This window comes from Knufia obscura (assembly GCF_036327395.1).
Source record: "Knufia obscura strain CCFEE 5817 isolate CBS 148926 chromosome Unknown scaffold_10, whole genome shotgun sequence".
NCBI classification, from domain to species: domain Eukaryota; kingdom Fungi; phylum Ascomycota; class Eurotiomycetes; order Chaetothyriales; family Trichomeriaceae; genus Knufia; species Knufia obscura.
Genome location: NW_027042696.1, coordinates 347,291 through 364,622, shown reverse-complemented (window position 1 = coordinate 364,622; position 17,332 = coordinate 347,291). Strand labels below are relative to the sequence as shown.

At 51.0% G+C, this 17,332-nt stretch overlaps 7 protein-coding genes and 1 non-coding gene across 8 annotated transcripts; 4 read left to right on the top strand and 4 right to left on the bottom strand.

The window, feature by feature from the left end:
- Window positions 1–716: 716 nt before the first annotated feature.
- On the bottom strand, window positions 717–1,385 carry PMZ80_007950 (uncharacterized protein; the record flags this gene model as incomplete). Its single annotated transcript, XM_064876354.1, has 1 exon — window positions 717–1,385. One exon carries the CDS (start codon window positions 1,383–1,385, stop codon window positions 717–719), a length of 669 nt encoding a protein of 222 aa, XP_064727661.1.
- A 2,832-nt stretch (window positions 1,386–4,217) lies between these two features.
- PMZ80_007949 (uncharacterized protein) lies at window positions 4,218–5,063 on the bottom strand (the record flags this gene model as incomplete). The annotated part of the gene is made up of 1 exon (XM_064876353.1): window positions 4,218–5,063. One exon carries the CDS (start codon window positions 5,061–5,063, stop codon window positions 4,218–4,220), a length of 846 nt encoding a protein of 281 aa, XP_064727660.1.
- Window positions 5,064–5,552: 489 nt separating this feature from the next.
- PMZ80_007948 (uncharacterized protein) lies at window positions 5,553–6,713 on the bottom strand (the record flags this gene model as incomplete). The annotated part of the gene is made up of 1 exon (XM_064876352.1): window positions 5,553–6,713. The coding sequence occupies one exon, from the start codon at window positions 6,711–6,713 to the stop codon at window positions 5,553–5,555; it is 1,161 nt and encodes a 386-aa protein (XP_064727659.1).
- A 1,231-nt stretch (window positions 6,714–7,944) lies between these two features.
- On the top strand, window positions 7,945–8,018 carry PMZ80_007947. Its single transcript has one exon. It is a non-coding gene; the product is annotated as a tRNA-Asn (tRNA).
- Window positions 8,019–8,350: 332 nt separating this feature from the next.
- GVP36 (BAR domain-containing protein) lies at window positions 8,351–9,509 on the top strand (the record flags this gene model as incomplete). The annotated part of the gene is made up of 5 exons (XM_064876351.1): window positions 8,351–8,385; window positions 8,443–8,527; window positions 8,577–8,659; window positions 8,706–9,297; window positions 9,345–9,509. The coding sequence occupies 5 exons, from the start codon at window positions 8,351–8,353 to the stop codon at window positions 9,507–9,509; spliced, it is 960 nt and encodes a 319-aa protein (XP_064727658.1).
- A 553-nt stretch (window positions 9,510–10,062) lies between these two features.
- Window positions 10,063–12,052, top strand: VMA9 (H(+)-transporting V0 sector ATPase subunit e; the record flags this gene model as incomplete). The annotated part of the gene is made up of 3 exons (XM_064876350.1): window positions 10,063–10,073; window positions 10,400–10,483; window positions 11,314–12,052. 3 exons carry the CDS (start codon window positions 10,063–10,065, stop codon window positions 12,050–12,052), a joined length of 834 nt encoding a protein of 277 aa, XP_064727657.1.
- Window positions 12,053–13,398: 1,346 nt separating this feature from the next.
- On the bottom strand, window positions 13,399–15,360 carry PMZ80_007944 (uncharacterized protein; the record flags this gene model as incomplete). The annotated part of the gene is made up of 1 exon (XM_064876349.1): window positions 13,399–15,360. The coding sequence occupies one exon, from the start codon at window positions 15,358–15,360 to the stop codon at window positions 13,399–13,401; it is 1,962 nt and encodes a 653-aa protein (XP_064727656.1).
- A 319-nt stretch (window positions 15,361–15,679) lies between these two features.
- On the top strand, window positions 15,680–17,068 carry PMZ80_007943 (uncharacterized protein; the record flags this gene model as incomplete). The annotated part of the gene is made up of 2 exons (XM_064876348.1): window positions 15,680–15,788; window positions 15,993–17,068. 2 exons carry the CDS (start codon window positions 15,680–15,682, stop codon window positions 17,066–17,068), a joined length of 1,185 nt encoding a protein of 394 aa, XP_064727655.1.
- Between the last annotated feature and the right edge of the window lie 264 nt (window positions 17,069–17,332).

The following is a 17,332-nucleotide window of genomic DNA, read 5'->3' as shown; positions in this document are numbered from 1 at the left end:
GTTCTCCCGATGCGGTCCTGGGAAACAGCGTCAGTCATTACGCAGGCAGACAATGCCCAAGCACAAGAATTCACAAGTTCATGCTGCATACACCAGGTCTTTAGTCAGTAAGAGTACACCAGTAAGTCGCAACAAGCATTATGTCAGTGAACAAGCGGTAGATGATCAGCACCTGAAGTTGTGTCTCAAGCAATGCTTCGCATCACGAGCTTTCGACACTAAGGGGGGACACCTGTATACTGAACGAGCATGTTATCAATTTATGAACTGCACGTGTGTGAGCTCAAAACCGAGTCCAATACCATGTTGTTGCACGTCGCGAGTCTCGTTACTCGGGAGGGCGTCAGTATGTAGAAATGACATCGGATGAATCACCCAGGAACATGAGACTGAGCTTGAACACGAGCGCAAAGCAATATTGTGAGCGACGATATTTAATTGTTATGGTGAATGTTATCATCATGGTTCGGTTTTGCAAGTCTGCAGCAAGATGGTCACCTGCATGTATCTTGATAGAGGAGATATATATCGTACTGCTACTTGACCAGGTTGCAGCTGGCAGCTCGAGCTGATATACGACGGTACCATGTTGCCTCCGCCCGAAGATGACACATGCATCCACATGCCCGTGCATTTTGTGTTCCGTATGATATGCACGTTTCAGCATGCAGCACCGACGAGCTCGTCCTTCGTCCATTCACTGCGATTCTGGACAGCTATTCCTCTTCACTGTCAGGCACGACCCGCTCAGATTCGTCGTCAGATAGTACGATCGGGCTGTCTTCAGTAGTACCCAGATCCACTTTTGCAGCCGCTTCATCCCGAGCTTTGCGCGCTTCGCTCTCATCAACAGAGGTGCTTCTGCGCTTCATATGTGTCCTGTCATCCGTGGACATAGTCTGTAGGTCGTTCTCTCGACATAGGTAATTGGTGTGTTGCTTGAGTGCGGACGATAGAGATGCGGCACGCAGTTTGGGTTTCTTGTTCATCTCTTGATAGACCTCAGCTAGTCGAGTGCAGAGAGTGGTTTTGGTCCCGATTAACGTGGACGCGGAGATCTTTCCTTCTCCTGAGGCATGGTCGACGTCTATCTCTGCTTTCAGTGTCAGGTAGTCCTTGATCTGTCCAAGAAGAGGTTCGAGATCTTCGTCGATGACAGGATAGTAGATATCAAGCAGCTTGGGATCATCCTGGGCTTGTGTTTCCAGCTCTTCTGCAGTCATGCCTTCACGGCACCCTTTGACAATCCGCGTGGTCTCAGTATATTCTTCGAGTACAAGGTCTGGTCTGAGGGGCGTGCTCAGGTCGACTGGCGGATGTGTTTGAGATACTGTTCTGCTTTCCGACGCGGATGCGGGCTGTCGACGAGCGGCAGAGGTGTGCATGTTGTCTCCGGGCTGTTTGAGAATAAGGCTTGGAGTCGTTATGCTGGCAAAAGTTGGAAAGTGGTTGAGCTGAGTAACATCTATGAGCGGTAATGTCAGACTCAAAAATGTATTTTTCGACCGTGTGTTGACTGTGAGAGTATGTTTGATTGTTGAGCAATTATTGGTGAAAGCACCAAAATCGGAAGTCACGACCACGTCCGCGGAAAGGTGCAAGTATGGCAGTCGCGACTGAGTGGCACCCACGAGCTTCGTGTTCCTGATAGAAGGAGCGACCTTAGAACCACGCTAGCTACTACACATTGCCATCTTCTGCTGATAAGATGCCCACCAGCTCGACGCTTGCGACTACACTTGGAATGTCGGCTAAATAGGTATGATTTGGTGAATGGAGTGAATTTTGGATAACCCTGCAGTAGGGTTGGGGATGCCAGAGGCAGGCTGTAGCCTCATCAGTGCAGCCTCGCGGCTGCAAAGGGCTACAGTCACCTAAGGCACCTTCCCGACGACATGGTGGGTGCGGCATGTCGAGATGAAAGGCGTTGGGGGAGGCTGATGATTTGCCCTAGATTTCAAGCTGCCCCTAAGGTTCGGGGTCTTGAGGGCAAGACAGAGCGCATGTATTCGTCTTCGCAGCACTCACACACCTGACGCTGCTGGTTCTCATGGACATCTCAGCTGGCCAATTTCCTGCCATCGGGAGCACCCCAGTACCTCGAGAAGACCACCAGTTGTCGCAGGTCACCCGCAGGTCGAGCTTGATTGCAAGGAGCGATGAGCCTGTGGTGTGGGGTTCAGTTTGGTATGTGAGGAGCACGCCAGGCCTCGAAGGCGTGCACAGCCCGACCTTGTCAGCATGTCGCCAGGAGCTGCGAGGCACTGCCAATCTTAGTCTATCCATGCCCTTTCCAGCACGTTGCCCGGAGATGCCGTGTCTTATTTGGTGCTAGTCGCTCGAGGTACGGTCCCGTCCAGCATCAGGTTTGATCAAAGGTTGTTGGCATGTTGTGGCTTTTCCAGTCTCTTCCAGTCTCTCCGTGGATGTTGCAAGTGCTTTAGCTTCGGAGCTGGGGAGAAGTGGCAGGCTTGGCTGAATTATGAGGTGCTGGAACATGTTTCCTAGGTTGCTGACCGTGCTGCTACAACTCTGGGCGATGAATTCGGTAAGACAGCTTTGTCGAGTTGCTTGAGCATAGCTTTGCTTGTGCTTGGGATTGACTACGAGTTGTTAGGATCATCGTAGGAACGGTCAGTGTGCACTTACCCAGCGATGCAGAAGTTGGCCCATTTCCTGACGTGTTGTGCGTTAATGTGTGGGCTTCTGGGATGCGTGTCAGCTAAGTCGCTACAAAATTTTGTTGATGCTCACCCTGGTCGAGGCTCTGGTCTGTGATGTCTGAGACAGAAACTAGTCGGCTTCATTTGAAGAGTGGGCGGTTGTGTAGGCGAGGCATGTGAGATCCGCATTTGTTCAGTTTGCGAAGAGAGAAGTCGTACTTGCATAGAATTGTGCGTGTTCTCGGAGATTCTAAGAGGTGTAAGGTGACAGTCCGAACTTTCGAGAATTATGAGTGTAGATCTGCGAGTTGAATTGAGGTTGTTTGAGTGTTTGTTGTTGAAGAAGAGGTTTTGTTTGGTTAAAATCTCGCCTGTTAAGCACGAGTTGGGCCCGCGCAGTCATCCCCTTGCGGCACTAAATGGGTGTAGAACATCCTGCAAGAGAAATGCTCCAGACGCCATAAAGCCAGACTTCTGCGTACTACCTGAACAGATGACCCTCGCGAGTCTGTCCATACACGTCGGATTTGCAGACGCGACCCTCGAAGTTTCAAGCTGCCCCCGGGTCAAGGGTCTTGAGGACCACTGGCTGTGGATTTGATTCGCTGGTTAGCAGTTCATATCGACATGGTCATCGTAGGCGATCTGTTTGCTCGCAGACCTGGTCTTGGATGGCGAAGCTAATCGATCTATTAACGACATTGTCGACGATGAGCTTGGCGCTTCAGCAGCATTAACAACATGATACCAGATGTAGCGCGGTGACTATATCCAGAATACATGTGTTGCTCACAAAGTCCTTACGCGTGTGCGCTCGCAACGAAGCGGCCACAGGACGAGATGTCATGATGGTTGTTAAGGCAGTTGTAGTGACAGGAAAGATGATTTGCGCTACTAGTAGTACTTCTGGTGACTGCCAAGGCTAACGTCACGTGACTGTGCGATCACAATAGCGTCACAGCATTGATCCAGGCAGCTGGCCGCACAGGCTTACTACTAGAGGATCCGAAAAGCAACCTCAACTTCCGGGAACCGAGTCAGCGGCAGTCAGTGTCGGGTACACCATGTTGTGCCAAGCTCCGTAGTACTCTCTCCACGACTCATTGCTCAAGGATTCCACACCCGCCACCAGGATCACGGGACAGGAGAGGAAACAAGGTGATATTTCGTGGTTTACCGATATACCTGTGCTCAGTCCAGACGTATAGGCGTGACAATCAGTACTGACTATAGCTAAAGGACCTAGTATGTACCTCAGCATACCAGGGAGGGTCCCAGGCTGGAGTAGACTCTACGATTACCAAGGGACAAATCATAGACAGAATAGAAAAAGTGCTCTTACACACCTCGTACTCACACAGATAAGAGCTCGTTGCAACTGCAGGAAAATAATGGTGCTACAGCCGGAGCAAATGCTATACTAAACCTAGTATCCTTGCTTTACCAAGAATGCAGGAACTCCACCGCCGATCTGCAGATTTTAGTCTACCTTCCTTGAGTCAATCCGCACCATTCATGCCTACGACTTACGATGTCCAGGTGCCGGTGATGCACTTACTCGTCGGGTAGCACCCATTCGTTGAACGCCGTCGTACCCGCGCCCAGAATCGCTGCCTGGCTGGGCGGTTGACCTTCATCACTGTCGTCAGAAATATTGATGATGGAAACGCTTCGTTGTGCCTGTGTTGAAGCTGGCTGGGCATGGCCGGCTACACCTGATGTATGCACTGTACTCGGCCCCAATGGCATCGCTTGTGTTTGTGGTCGAGCTTGCTGCATACGTGGACCAGGACCAGTTTGCTTCACGACCGCAGCGGACAGTGCTGACGATGGTTGCGTCAAGTGCGGATCCGAAGGGTGCAGTAATCCCGTTGTTGGAGGTTGAGCCATTGGTCGTGATGGCTTAGGCAACATCCATACCTCGGGAATGTTCCTAGGGTCAGTCAGCCACCATGCATGGTTGAAGCGATGCGCTATCTCATCCGTGAAGCCGAACGGGATCGCCTCGAAATCGGCGAAGGTATACTCGGCTTTCAGGACATATCTCCGATGGGGACGGGCAGTATGGGCCTGTTTGGGCGGCCTTTGCGCTTGAGGATGCGGCTGAACTGAAGGTCGTGGTACTTGTGTGGGTCCACGAGGACGGTCTTGCGCAGTGGAATAAGAAGCTTGTACCCCTGAAGATTGACCCTGTGTCTGCGGTCGTGTTGCTTGAGTGTGGGGTCTCGCGTTGGCTGGCGGAGCCACTGGAGTCGGGGGGCGTGAATGCTGCTGATGAGATTTTGCTGAGATGTTTGATGCTCTGTTTCTTGCCTCGGCATACTCGCGTGCATAGTCTCGTCTGGGAGGTGCAGAAGGGTCAGGAGTGAAGTTCATAAAATCTGATGGTGGTTTAGACATTGTGTGACCTGCTGATACTTACCGATACGAATAGCGCTAAGGTCAAGAAAATGAGGATGAAGGCCTGATATCACAGATGCCTCGAGCTGCTCTCTTTAGAGTTGTTCATGCTCGAGGCAATGCAATCTGTTCCGACTCGTTCAACTCAAACAAAGACAGCTGTAGCCATTCCTGTATTGGCTGAGCTATACTATGTACCAAGAGCATTGTAAACAAAGGCTCTCCATCTGACATTCTATTTTCAATGCCCGAGGACAAAGCAGAGCATTCCCTGAAGATCCCGTCATCGCATTGTAACCAACATAGCATCAGAGTCGGCCATGCGTTGTGAATCGCGAATGTCTAGCTGCAGCACCAGGACGCCGGAGAAACTCTAGTAGGAGGGTCAGAATGGAAATATGATAGAAACCCCAAAATGGCAGGTTAAGGTGATATTGGAAATTATGATCCGGGGGGTCACCGGAGGGCAGGGGCTGTGACATTAGATACTCAGGAGTACTCAGAAAAGCCTTGTGGTGTTGGCTTAGGGAGTGTGCAGTCCGATACATTATAGTCCGGCGGCATCGTCACTGCTTCACGATCAAGATCTTTCTCGGGCACATGCTGGAGACAATCGGCGCACAGTCTGTACGTCCAGCTGTAATCTCTCTGAGTCGGAAATGATTCGATGCCAGGCCAATCAGTCATAGGATAGCTCTCAAGGATGTACTTCCAGCTTCCAGAATGGCTTCCAGGCTCCTGTGGGCCTGGTCCAGTGTTGTTCATGGTGCACATAGTGCAGCGGTTGCGCTCGCAAGCCCTGGGAAGAATCGAAACCCCGGTTTTGTGATCATAGACATAGTCCCTAATCTCACCACCAGTCCTTTTGCTCAAATAGTACGCACCGCCCGGCAGATTGTCCCTTGTCTCTCTTCGGGCGTCATCTTGTGTACGCACACGAATCTGACCCAGAGAATTCAGCTTTGAAGCCCAGCGACGTTGGCGCTCATTGAGATGGGCTAGTGCGCAAAGAGAGCAGAACCAGGTCGGCCACTTCCTATAGCGGAAGGGACTGTAATCGTTCGGACAAGTGCACTCGGTCCAGGCAAACTTCTGATCGTCTCGAATACAGTCTTCGGAGTGTTGGTGACAGAGACCAACGACTCGGGCCTTGCCAATGCGCAGTGGACTGGTTTCATGATAGTCTTTGACCACACATTCTTCACACACGATGCGGCGGGGAGGGTGCCTATAGCCATGGTTCGGTCGATATCTATGGTTGACTTGGTAATGGTGTTCTCTAGGCCCGTTACAGGCGTAGAAGCGAAGGTCGGGTCTTGATGCAAGCGTGTTGGTACATACCGTGGTGACTCTCTCAAACATATCCTCATCGTGCGTCCTAGCCATCCAGCTCATGCAATTAGCATAATAGAAAAGGTCATCCCGCCTACCAGCCGTTCTGGATAGAGCTTGATCGACGAAACGCTTGTTCTGGCAGCTAACATTAAGATATCGAGGTGCGAGTTGTTGAGGTTCAGCGGAATCGGCCACAGCCGAGAAAGGAGGTAGAATAGAAGACATCGCACGGTCGACGAGGCGCAAATTGTTGTACGTACCAAGATCTACGCGCTCTCTTCGGAAGATAATGCTCGCGATATCCCCGTTCCGCATGATCCGATGTAAGGCCGAAGGTGAGGGATTTCGTGACCCTGCGATAGGATGGGCAGGTCGAAGTAATGCTTGGTAGGTGCGTCGAGCGTGAGGGCGTGGTGGAGGCTCACGTCGACGTCTAGAGGGATGTGGCTCGAGGATCGTAATGCCGGTTGCATTGGGGTCGCTCCACCGACGCCGACGGCTTCGCGTAATGCCAGCGTACAGCGGACACTCGTTCAAGAGCCGCCGACCGTTTGGGTACCTGGTACTTGCTGGCAACCTTCCAGTACGTCGCATAGCTCGAGTAAGGACATTAGGTTGTGATGCGGGGGTCCTCTCACCCCCATACACGTTGTACATATTAAGAATTCTGTTAGCTATGAAGTCGCTGTTGAGCACTCACTGATGGAAAACGTAGACAGAATGGAGCCAGACAGACGAGCAGAGCCAAGTGGCCATCTTCAAAAACCAAGCTATGGCTGCTGTGAGAGCCGATGTTAGACACTCAGCCAGGTAGCACAAAGAACACTAAGAATATCGACAATGGATGTTGACAAGGCGTGCAGAGGGAATAAAGAGATGAAGCTGTCCAGAAGCCTCTAGTCTTTGCTGACTGCTAAATCGTGACCAGTAAACCTAAAACAGCTTCTTGTCGAGGAGTTCAAGCGCGATAACATAACAGCGGCAGCTGTGTACATGGTGCCCCCCTGACCTTGACAAAGTTGCGTGCGCTATCGATGGCCACTACCCACCATACAAACCTGAACTGCAAACTTCTGTTGGGATGCTTGAAGCGTAGATGTTTTTGTGAGCTGATGTTACTGCATAGATACCGTAGCAGGCGAATGCAGAAATTTCACGACCTGTGCAATGATCCGGATTCGAGCTTCTTCGAGTCAAGCATGAATGTTCGACGACCGTGAGTGATGGTAGACCGTCATCATCGTGCTGAGCGTGTCAGGTATGGAATCGTTATGCGCGTTCCCAGAGAATCGTGATTGAATTATTGTCTTGAGTTCGAAGGAAAAGTAGTACTACAAGTACATTTACTCCGTAGAATTCTGAAGATCAATCGAACAAAGCCGAGTCAGTCTGGGCCTCGGCCCACGGGACTCCATAGTGATGTTGCCAAGCATGTTCTCGTCGGGCTAAAGCTATGTGTGTTTTACAATCCAAATCTGCTTCCACAAATCGCCTGATTCGTCACAGAATCAGCAACCAAGCCACTGGGTTGTCAAAACCCTCACCTTCTTCCGTGGCGCAATTGGTTAGCGCGTCCGACTGTTAATCGGGAGGTTGGAAGTTCAAGCCTTCCCGGGAGAGACAATCTTTTTGCTTTTCTGTAGAGCATTGCTGGAGTTTGATTCGTTTTTGCTTCTGCGAAAAATGGTCTCTTTGTGTGTTGGATAAAACTTGCTGTAGGAGCCTGAGGGCCTCGGACCATCTCGTGATGCGTGAGGTCCGAAGCTAATCCGAACTGGAAATCGGCCACATGTGACTTCTGGTGCGAGACATGTGCTACGTCCCTCACTGCGCGACGTCCGATAATCAGCCTGGCTAGCGACCATGTCAGCTGGTCTGTCAACAACTCTGCTCGAACAGTAACAGATCTCTTTAGCTTCAACGCTTCGTTACATTGCATACGATAGCCTACCATGGACAAATTCGCAGCGTTCGGCAAGAATGTCTCGTAAGCCAAATTATCAACATCTGCTCGTTTGCGCCATATACTGATCGCCGACTACAGGTCAGCATGGAACACAACCGTAACCCCCTTTGCGCAACGCTCGATCCATAGTGTCAAGGAGCAGTTAGGACAGACCGGAGAGAAGGTACAGCATCGTCAATCTGTGACATCCAATTAGTCTGACCTGGCGCCAGACACAACTTCCTCCTGAGTATGTCGAGCTCGAGAAGCGAGTGGATGCGCTGAAAGAGGTACACCAGAAGTTGCTTGCTGTCACGTAAGAAATATTGTCGAAGCCGATAATCCTCACTGAGACAATCTAGCAACCAATACTCGAAAGAAGCCTACGACTACCCACCCAACATCCAGGAATCCTTCACCGACTTGGGCAAGAGCATTTCGGAGAAGGTGTCACTCCTGTCTCATGCCTCCAGCCCAGCAGAGGCACAAGCTGCCTTCACGGCTCCTCCATCAGCCAAACCGCAACCAAAGACATTCAACCATGCCATAGCCCGAGCTTCCCTAGCAGGCTCCCAGCTTCTTCAGCAGTCCTCGCCCGTTGGCCAGTCGCCCGAAGACCCTCTCGCGAATGCCCTTGAGAAATATGCTTTAGCAGAAGAGAAGGTTGGAGAAGCAAGACTGGCACAGGACCAACAGATCCAATCACGTTTTCTGGCAGGCTGGACCACTACCTTGAACACAAACCTCCAGTTTGCGGCGAAGGCACGAAGATCTGTCGAGGCCAGCAGACTTACGCTTGATGCTACAAAGGCTGCGAAGAGGAGTCAGATCCAGGCTCGGGGCATGAACCCGGATGATGAGTCTGCGCTGAGCGAGGAGGCACGAGCTGAGATCGAGGCTAAGGAGGACGAGTTCGTTAGCCAGGTTGAGGAGGCGCAGAGTGTGATGAAGAATGTGAGTATATGAAATTAGCAACTTGAGGTTATGCTAACACAGGCCAGGTCCTGGACACCCCGGAGCCACTCCGAAACTTGGCAGACTTGATCGCTGCTCAGCTTGAGTATCACAAGAAGTCTTATGATGTTCTGTCGGAATTGGCACCATACATCGATCAGCTGCAGGTCGACCAGGAAGCTGAGTACAGGAAGAGCAGGGAAGGTGCTTGAATCAACAAAGCAACAGATTGTGCTTCTTGATGAGTGGCATGTCCCCTTTCTGCCTGTATGGAGTAGCTCTTAGCGTTTTTGCGAGCCACAGCTTGAGCGGTCAGTAACGTGAACGTACGACATCAGGGTGCCCCTTCGCAGCTTGACGAATGCAACAGCCTTGAACAAATGCACCGTGACCATGTCTGCTACGCCTCTTGTATCCTAGCATTTGCTTTCCGGCTCCCAGTCGTTGAACGCTCGTGGACTCGACTATCTTGTGACAGCCTCGTGGGATAAGGTAGCTGCGGCAAGGCTCCGCTCGGCGAGTCGCGCATGCCATCATACTAGAGCGACTGCCTCTTGAACGAACAAGAGGTGTTTTCCATAAACGCACGCCTGGAATTCCGCATTCAAACCCAAGCCAACACCGTTGTGCGAAAGCCGCGATCCTGATCGAACGATCCCCCACCGTCTCACCTCAATTTCGCACCCTCGCGTACCACTCCTGCCTCGGACGAAATCCTAGCCACTTAAAACCTACATAGGTTGTCGTCCCCGATCACATACAGCCATGGCTAATGGGTGAGTGCTCCCCATCTTACGACTTGCACTTCTCTGCTGCTTGTACTCAATCATGTGATCTCGATCTGAGATACACGAGTGCTATGGAACATCTCGATCTGCGTGTCTCGACACACGGATGCTTGATGGAGGTCTAACACTTCCTACACCTCTACCTCGGAGAGCGGGACCTCATCCGGGAAAGAGAAACGCTTTGTATAGGAAACGACAATCTGTGTGAGGTTGCCTTCATCAAGCCCAGGGAATCAAGAGCCGGACACATTAGACTACAAGAAAGCTACTGGTAGGGACTGAAGGAGACTTTGCTGACACTGGACTTTGAACAGATGGTCTCTCCTCGTCGGCCTCGTTGTCATAGGCGCTCTCAGCTTCGCAGCATACTTCTTCAGTCCGAAAGGCGAGAACCAGACGTATGTTCTCCATTCTCCCATACGCCCACCGCAAGATCAAACGGAAAGATATCGCTCTATGGCTGTGCAAGGACATTCAGAACACAATAAGCTGACATTGTATCGTAGGGTATGGCGAAGCACACTCATTCTCAGCTTTGCTAGTTGTTACATCATGTGGGGTAAGCAGAAGCATCACACGTATTTGTAGCAGAGACGCTGACATAGCTACAGCAATTACTTTCCTGGCGCAGTGGCACCCTCTCATAGAGCCCAAGATGTCCAAGCTGAGGCCAGGATATCCAGGCGGCAGCTGATTATCATGATCTTCTTTGCAGCGTTCGTTGTTTCAACCCTACGATGGGTATAAGAAGCACTGTGGGTAGCCGCAGGCATAGATGGGAGTACATCAATTCAGGCATTGTGGTGCTGTATCGTTTCACTTCCTTCGATCATTCCCAAGACTTCTGGAATTGACTTACAGCCAAACTCGTCTTGATGTGGTGGGCTTCTACGTATCATGCGTATTGCTAAACTCAGCACTGTCACTGGCTTATAGCGAAGGAGAGAAACATTTTTGTGGACAATAGTACGTTCCTAACAGTCGTGCAAGCGAGCAGTAACAGATGCCTACAATTGTGTCTGTTCAACCGATCTTCACTCGAAGATTCCTTCACCCCATCACAGCTTTTCATCAACTTTACGTACACTTTTTGACATATTACATCCAATCAGCACCTCTATATCGATCAGTCCAAGCAGAGCGATACTACGAAGTATGTAAGAAGATCCGGGTTGCTGCATGTGCTAATCTGTCTAGTCTCTACCTCAGCCTCATAAACATTATTCAGGACCGCAGCCGCCCTCGATAAAATGCCAAATCTCTGCGATCTTCCAGTCGGGCTTCTTCGCCAGATCCTGCAGCACTACGTCGAGTCTGACACCATCCGCATGCGACCCGACCAATTTCCCGAAAACGGCCACACGATTGTTCATCAGCTTTACGATGCAATGCGCGTGAACAAGCTCTGGTACGACATCTTGGACGAAGACATGTGGGCCCCGGACTTCTTGCCGCCCATGATTGGCCCCAAGCAGAGTAGGTGGAAGTCGAGGCGTACTGGTTACTTATATGGGACATTGGCGGAACATGTTACGGATAAGATCGATGAGCACGAAAGGCAGCGAATTCGTTTGAAAGAAGAGCATGAAGCGAAGACAAGACCTCCCCCAAAGGAGCCAAGAGTCACGATCAACGACCTACCAGCAGAACTCCTCCGCAAAATCCTCCACGAACATCTCGACTTCCTCCTATCACGTCTCAACGCCCAACACACACGCCCAGACGATAGATGCGCGGCGAAGGGTACATTCTTCGACGTTATGGTGGTTAGCAAGGCATGGTGCACGGTCGTGCAGGAGCACTTGTGGGGACAGCAGTACAAGCCGAAGTTGTGGAGCGTCAAACTTGGGAAGATGGTTATGGTCCTGGGAATTGCGAATTGGAACGCGGGTAAGGAAATGGTTCTGGAGGGCTGGGAGGACTATGGGACATATGAGTCAAATCGCTCGTTACACGGAAGAAGCTGAGATCGAGGTAAATGTCGCTGATGCAGTGATGTACGGACGTCATGAGGCAGGAGAGTTTGGGCGTGAGATGATTAGGAGGCATTTTAGGTGAGGGAGGCGAGACTGGGCATGCCTTCGACCATGAGACGAAGCACATTCACAACTGTTTATAGCATACGAAGTCTATCCGGTTCGAATTGGAAATCAGACCATATGTCCTCACGTCCCACAGCCGTAGTGTAACTTCGGGCGACACATTTCTGTTTTCTCCTGTCCAACCATGATAAGGATCCCGAGGTAATAAGTAGGTGCTACTGGCTTTCCGAACTACGAAAGAAGACTTTTGATGAGCATGTTTCGGACTACAGTAATACTGTCACTATGAGAGCTCACTGCTGGTCAATGACGAGGCGACAACAGATGCGCCATATAGGAGAGGATAATATGACGGTGTCGGCATCGTATTCGCCTCATACCTAGTTAGGTAGGTGGTATCGTCCTTCGCTCTCGGATGCAATAATTACGTTCCATGCCCTGAACCGCAGTGCTTGATGCTTCATCTTTTGCACCCGGATATCCACGATTCGCAGTCCTGTTCAGGGCTGGTAGAGCCCGGATATCACCGCTATAAGCGCTCTATGGGGGCACGAGTGACTCTGAGCTTTTATGGGTGCATGTCAAGGATGTATCAAATTCTCAATATATTGCTGGTAAATGCTTGCGTCCTGGTTGTTTGCGTGTGATGCTTCAGAGTCTGTATAACTACTTACCTATCCACTCAGGTATAGGAGACGATCCAGATCATTTAATGCTGTACTAATGATGAGGTCGTGCATAGAACTGGGAAGTTCGGTAGTTTGCGATCTCGGGTTCAAGTTCTGGATAAATTTATTTGGCCACGACATAGCAAGTCCCATTTACGATGCCAGCGTGGAAAGGCGACCAGGTATGAAGCGGTGGTTTACTACTGGGGTGCCCCCGAGACAAAACATGGAGTACTGTGAAAGATCGAGCGTGGTCCTGATCATTAGTAGACCACAACCGAGCTCGAATCGAGTGTCAGTGCGCTTGTCACGGTTGCTCCTACTAGAGATTGGGGTGCTTCGGAAATGCAGTAACTACCAAGGTGGATGACCTCGATGCTTTGATCACACGAAGGAAGGTTTGAGTACAGGATTACTGTGGTATACCATATACACTGCATTATGTATGCACCGTACCTATATGGTGACATCCCGAATACAATATATCAGCTCAGCCGATGCTCCTCCGGAACACCTTGCTTGTCCTTCGATGTGCAGTACCTTTACTCAAGTTCGTCGACGTATCGGAGTCATCCTCAACTCCACAGGAACTGGTCTCGCTTTCTACACGACGCCAGACGCTACCTCTTCCGTCTTTGTGCCATCGGCATTGGATGCTTCCTTCTCCTCCTTCTCCTTATCTTCGCCTTTCACATCCTCTTTACTCTGTGACTCGGGTTCGTGAATCGCGGTTGTGGTTCTATCGAGTGGTATCTCGCCCATTTCCTCGTCGTCTTCCGCGCTTTTGCCCACGTCTTTCGCGTCTTTGCCGGGCGAAACTTCGGCGGCTGGCTCGAGTGGGATTGTCTTGTTTTCCGTGGCTTGGGTTTTCGCTTCCAGCTCTTCTTTTGGTGGTATGGCGTTGCTGTCGTCGTCGTCGTAGGTGTGGGCTAGGATGCCGCTCAGTATATCTCCTCCTACAGTACGTATACTTCCTCCTCCTGGTGAGCGCACCTCCTCGTCCTGAGTTGAGGCAGGCGGCGGTGTCTGAGTCTTTAGTGTTGGCATGGCTATTTTCGAGATCGGGAGGGACTGGGATTTGTCCACTGCAGTCAGAGGTGTCGGTGGTTCCATGTCGTTTGAAGCATCACCTTGTGTCCTGTACGGGTATGCTGCTGGTATCTGAGTAGCTGTTTCAGCCGCTGCTGCTGTATCTCCAGGCTCTGCGAACGGATCGGCGCTGTGCCTTTCCGGCGTCGGCGTAGGGTCTTCGGGAGCGCTCATCTTATCTGCTTGTGTTCCTGTTATGGGTATCGACATGTCTGGTCTTGGTGATCTAGATTGTGGTTTTGGAGGTGAGGATGATGATGATACTTGTGTCGTAGATGTAGCTGTCGGTTCTGCCGGTACTGCTTGCGAGAACTGGCTTCTCTTGTTTTCATTCGATGGGTCTTCCTCCTCTTCTTCTGCACCTTCAGCTATCACTGTTACTTGTGTGCCCGTGCTTGGTGTGTGTCTATGCCGCCGCTGTGTGTTAGGCATGCTTTGAGCTGGTGTGGAGGGAGGGGCGGGCGCAGGTTCTGGCTCCCGTTGCGCCGATGGTTGCGAAGGTTGCTGCTGGTTCAAGTTGACCTGAGTATCATTTCTGGAGAGTGCATTGTCCATGTCTGGCCTCCCCTGGCTCACTGGCGTATCAACAAAGTCGTCTCGATCACCTTCTGCTTCTGGTGGTATTGTGTAATTGTCCTCTGGTATCAGGGCATAGGCATCACAAACTGTTCTGAAGAATTTGTATAGGCCTTCTTCTTGCTCTAGCATCCAGAATGCTTCTCTGTGCTGAAACCATGCATGAGCATATATCCTGTAGACTCTTCTGAAAATGTTTGTGAGCTGGCGCATGCTGGAGTAGGCGCTTCCTCCCTCTCCGCCCAATGATAGCCTTGACGGAAAGTGCTTCGTACTGGTAAGGATATTGGCAGCCCAGTCCAACGTATGACAGCAGTAGTCTATTGCACAGCATGATTTGGGAGGTTCGTGCACAGCGCAAAGGTATTGCCATTCCGAGGCACGCATTTCGGGACAGGTCTGGTTGGAGCATGGAGGGCTGTCTGCGAAGAAGGATACAATGAGACGATTCGTTCTCTGTACAAGAAAACGGCACAGCTCGTAGAGCCATAGATTGCGATCAACTGGTTCGCCGGTATCTTGTTGTTTTGGAGGAGTCGCTAGCTGCATGGCTGTGTCTTTTGTGATCGGCTTGATGGTGCTCGAGCGGTCATCTCTCGTCACACTGGAGTAGGACGACTTAAGGTACTCCTGGAGCTGAAACGGCGATTCAAGCTGGTGTAGAGGTACAAATGGCGGCCCACGTGCCATCTCTGATGCGCTGGTGCCAGGCCGTATCCTCCTCGCAGCACCATCGTCTTGCTGTGCTGAGTTGTCCAGCCTTAGACCACCCGGAGCAGCATTTACCGAAGGACTGCTAGGACCAAGTTGCAGCTCTGGGAGAGGTGGAGGTGATGGGAGTCGTGGTGAGCTCGGGGGTGCTCCTCCGCTTGCTGATCGGGCAGGAGACTTGGCTGCCATTCTGTGATACTTCCGCACGGTGTATTCAGCTCTGATGTTCCATATGGTGTCGATACGCAGCCTATGTGCTAGAGACCATCCTCCACAAGAGAGGCTGCGGACTGGAGGCATTATGATACCTCAGGCTGCTTAGTCTTGGCAAGGGAAGCACGCTAAGCCCTACGGTCGACCCACTCTCGCATCGCGGTTGCCGCATGGCTTTTGGGGGAGTTCCGGCTGGTTTGGGGCTTGGAGAAAGGCACATCATTCTCGATCATTTTCTTCTCGAGTGCAGAGCATCGTTCCTTCAAATACAGCACGAAGGACCGTTTTGTCAGCCATGAGTGATAGCGATGAAGAGTCACCGCCTGACTTGGTAGACGCAACAGGCGACACGTCGATCAGTGCGACTCCATCTACGAAGAAGGTGCCTATCACCATCATTACAGGTAAGGGATACATGGTTCTCGGCGTCATATCAGACCCCATCCGATGCTTGTGTATGCGAACTAGCTACTACAATGGAGAAGATTTACCCCAGAGCTGAAGTGGGAGATGCTTAAACAAGAGGTGAAGCTGTACTTTTGTCACTGGCTAACCTCGGCCTCTGCATCAGATATTGCCTACGTTCCATCCCGCTGACGCTAGTGTAGGTTATCTGGGCGCTGGAAAGACTACTCTACTCAACTACATTTTGACAGCAGAACATGGCAAGAAGATTGCGGTTATTCTGAACGGCAAGTTAGGTCCTGGCCAGCATGAATCATACCCTCCGGCTAACACCGGTACAGAATTTGGTAACACTGCCGACATTGAGAAGTCCTTGACGGTAGCTCAGGATGGCCAGTCCGCAGAGGAATGGATCCCACTGCAGAACGGCTGCATATGTTGTAGCGTCAAGGACTCTGGCGTTGCAGCTCTAGAGTCTTTGGTGGAGCGCCAGAAGAACTTCGATTACATTCTCTTGGAGACAACCGGTGTGGCTGACCCAGGTAACATCGCTCCTATGTTCTGGATGGACGAAGGTTTGAACAGCAGCATCTGCCTTGATGGCATTGTGACCGTCGTTGATGCCAAGAACATCTTGAAGAGCTTGGATGAGCCTACACGGGAAGAGCTTCCCGAGCTCGAGCATGAACACCATGAGCATGATCCAAGCTCGCCACTAATGTCCACAGCTCATCTTCAAATTTCACATGCTGATATCATTATACTCAACAAAACCGATCTCGTCGATACTGATGAGCTTGAAGCGGTAAAAGCTAGGATTCTCTCCATCAATGCTGTTGCGCAGATTGTGGTAACGAACCACTCCCGCGTATCAAGCTTGTCGGGAACAGTTCTGGATCTGTCTGCATACAGCTCATTCTCTGCAGGTCCCAACGGTCCTGACTTCTCTAGCAAGGGACACTCGCACCTTGATCCGACATTGTCCACTATCAATATCAGCTTTCCTGTCCTTGACGAAGCAGGCTTCTCTAAACTCGAAGGATGCCTCGAAAATATCTTGTGGCCGAGTGGAAACGCAAAGCCGTATGAAGTGCATCGTACAAAAGGCCTGCTTCGGCTCACCAATGGGACTTTCAAGATGATCCAAGGAGTGCGAGAAATCTTCGACATCACTGATGCTCCTTCAGATCCTGACCAAGCGATCGAAGGCAGCAGAGTAGTACTCATAGGTAGGAATTTGGACCGTGTACCAAGCGATCTCGGATGGCATGACAAATGATACAAATCCGCTAGATCTCATCGCACCAGACGTCAAATTCGCTCTTGGACGGGACGGCTGAGGCACGAATGAGACTCAGGTGAGGTAGGTAAGGGCTAAACTCCCGGTGCTATAGCTCTAAGCTAAACTCATCGGAAGGTGAATGACTATTAGCGCAAAGTGACTATGATTGTGTCTGTCCAGACTGTATTCTTTCGACTACACCATCGAATACAGCCTTCAGAAAACACATCTGCCGATCCACTCTCCTTGGCTGATCGATCG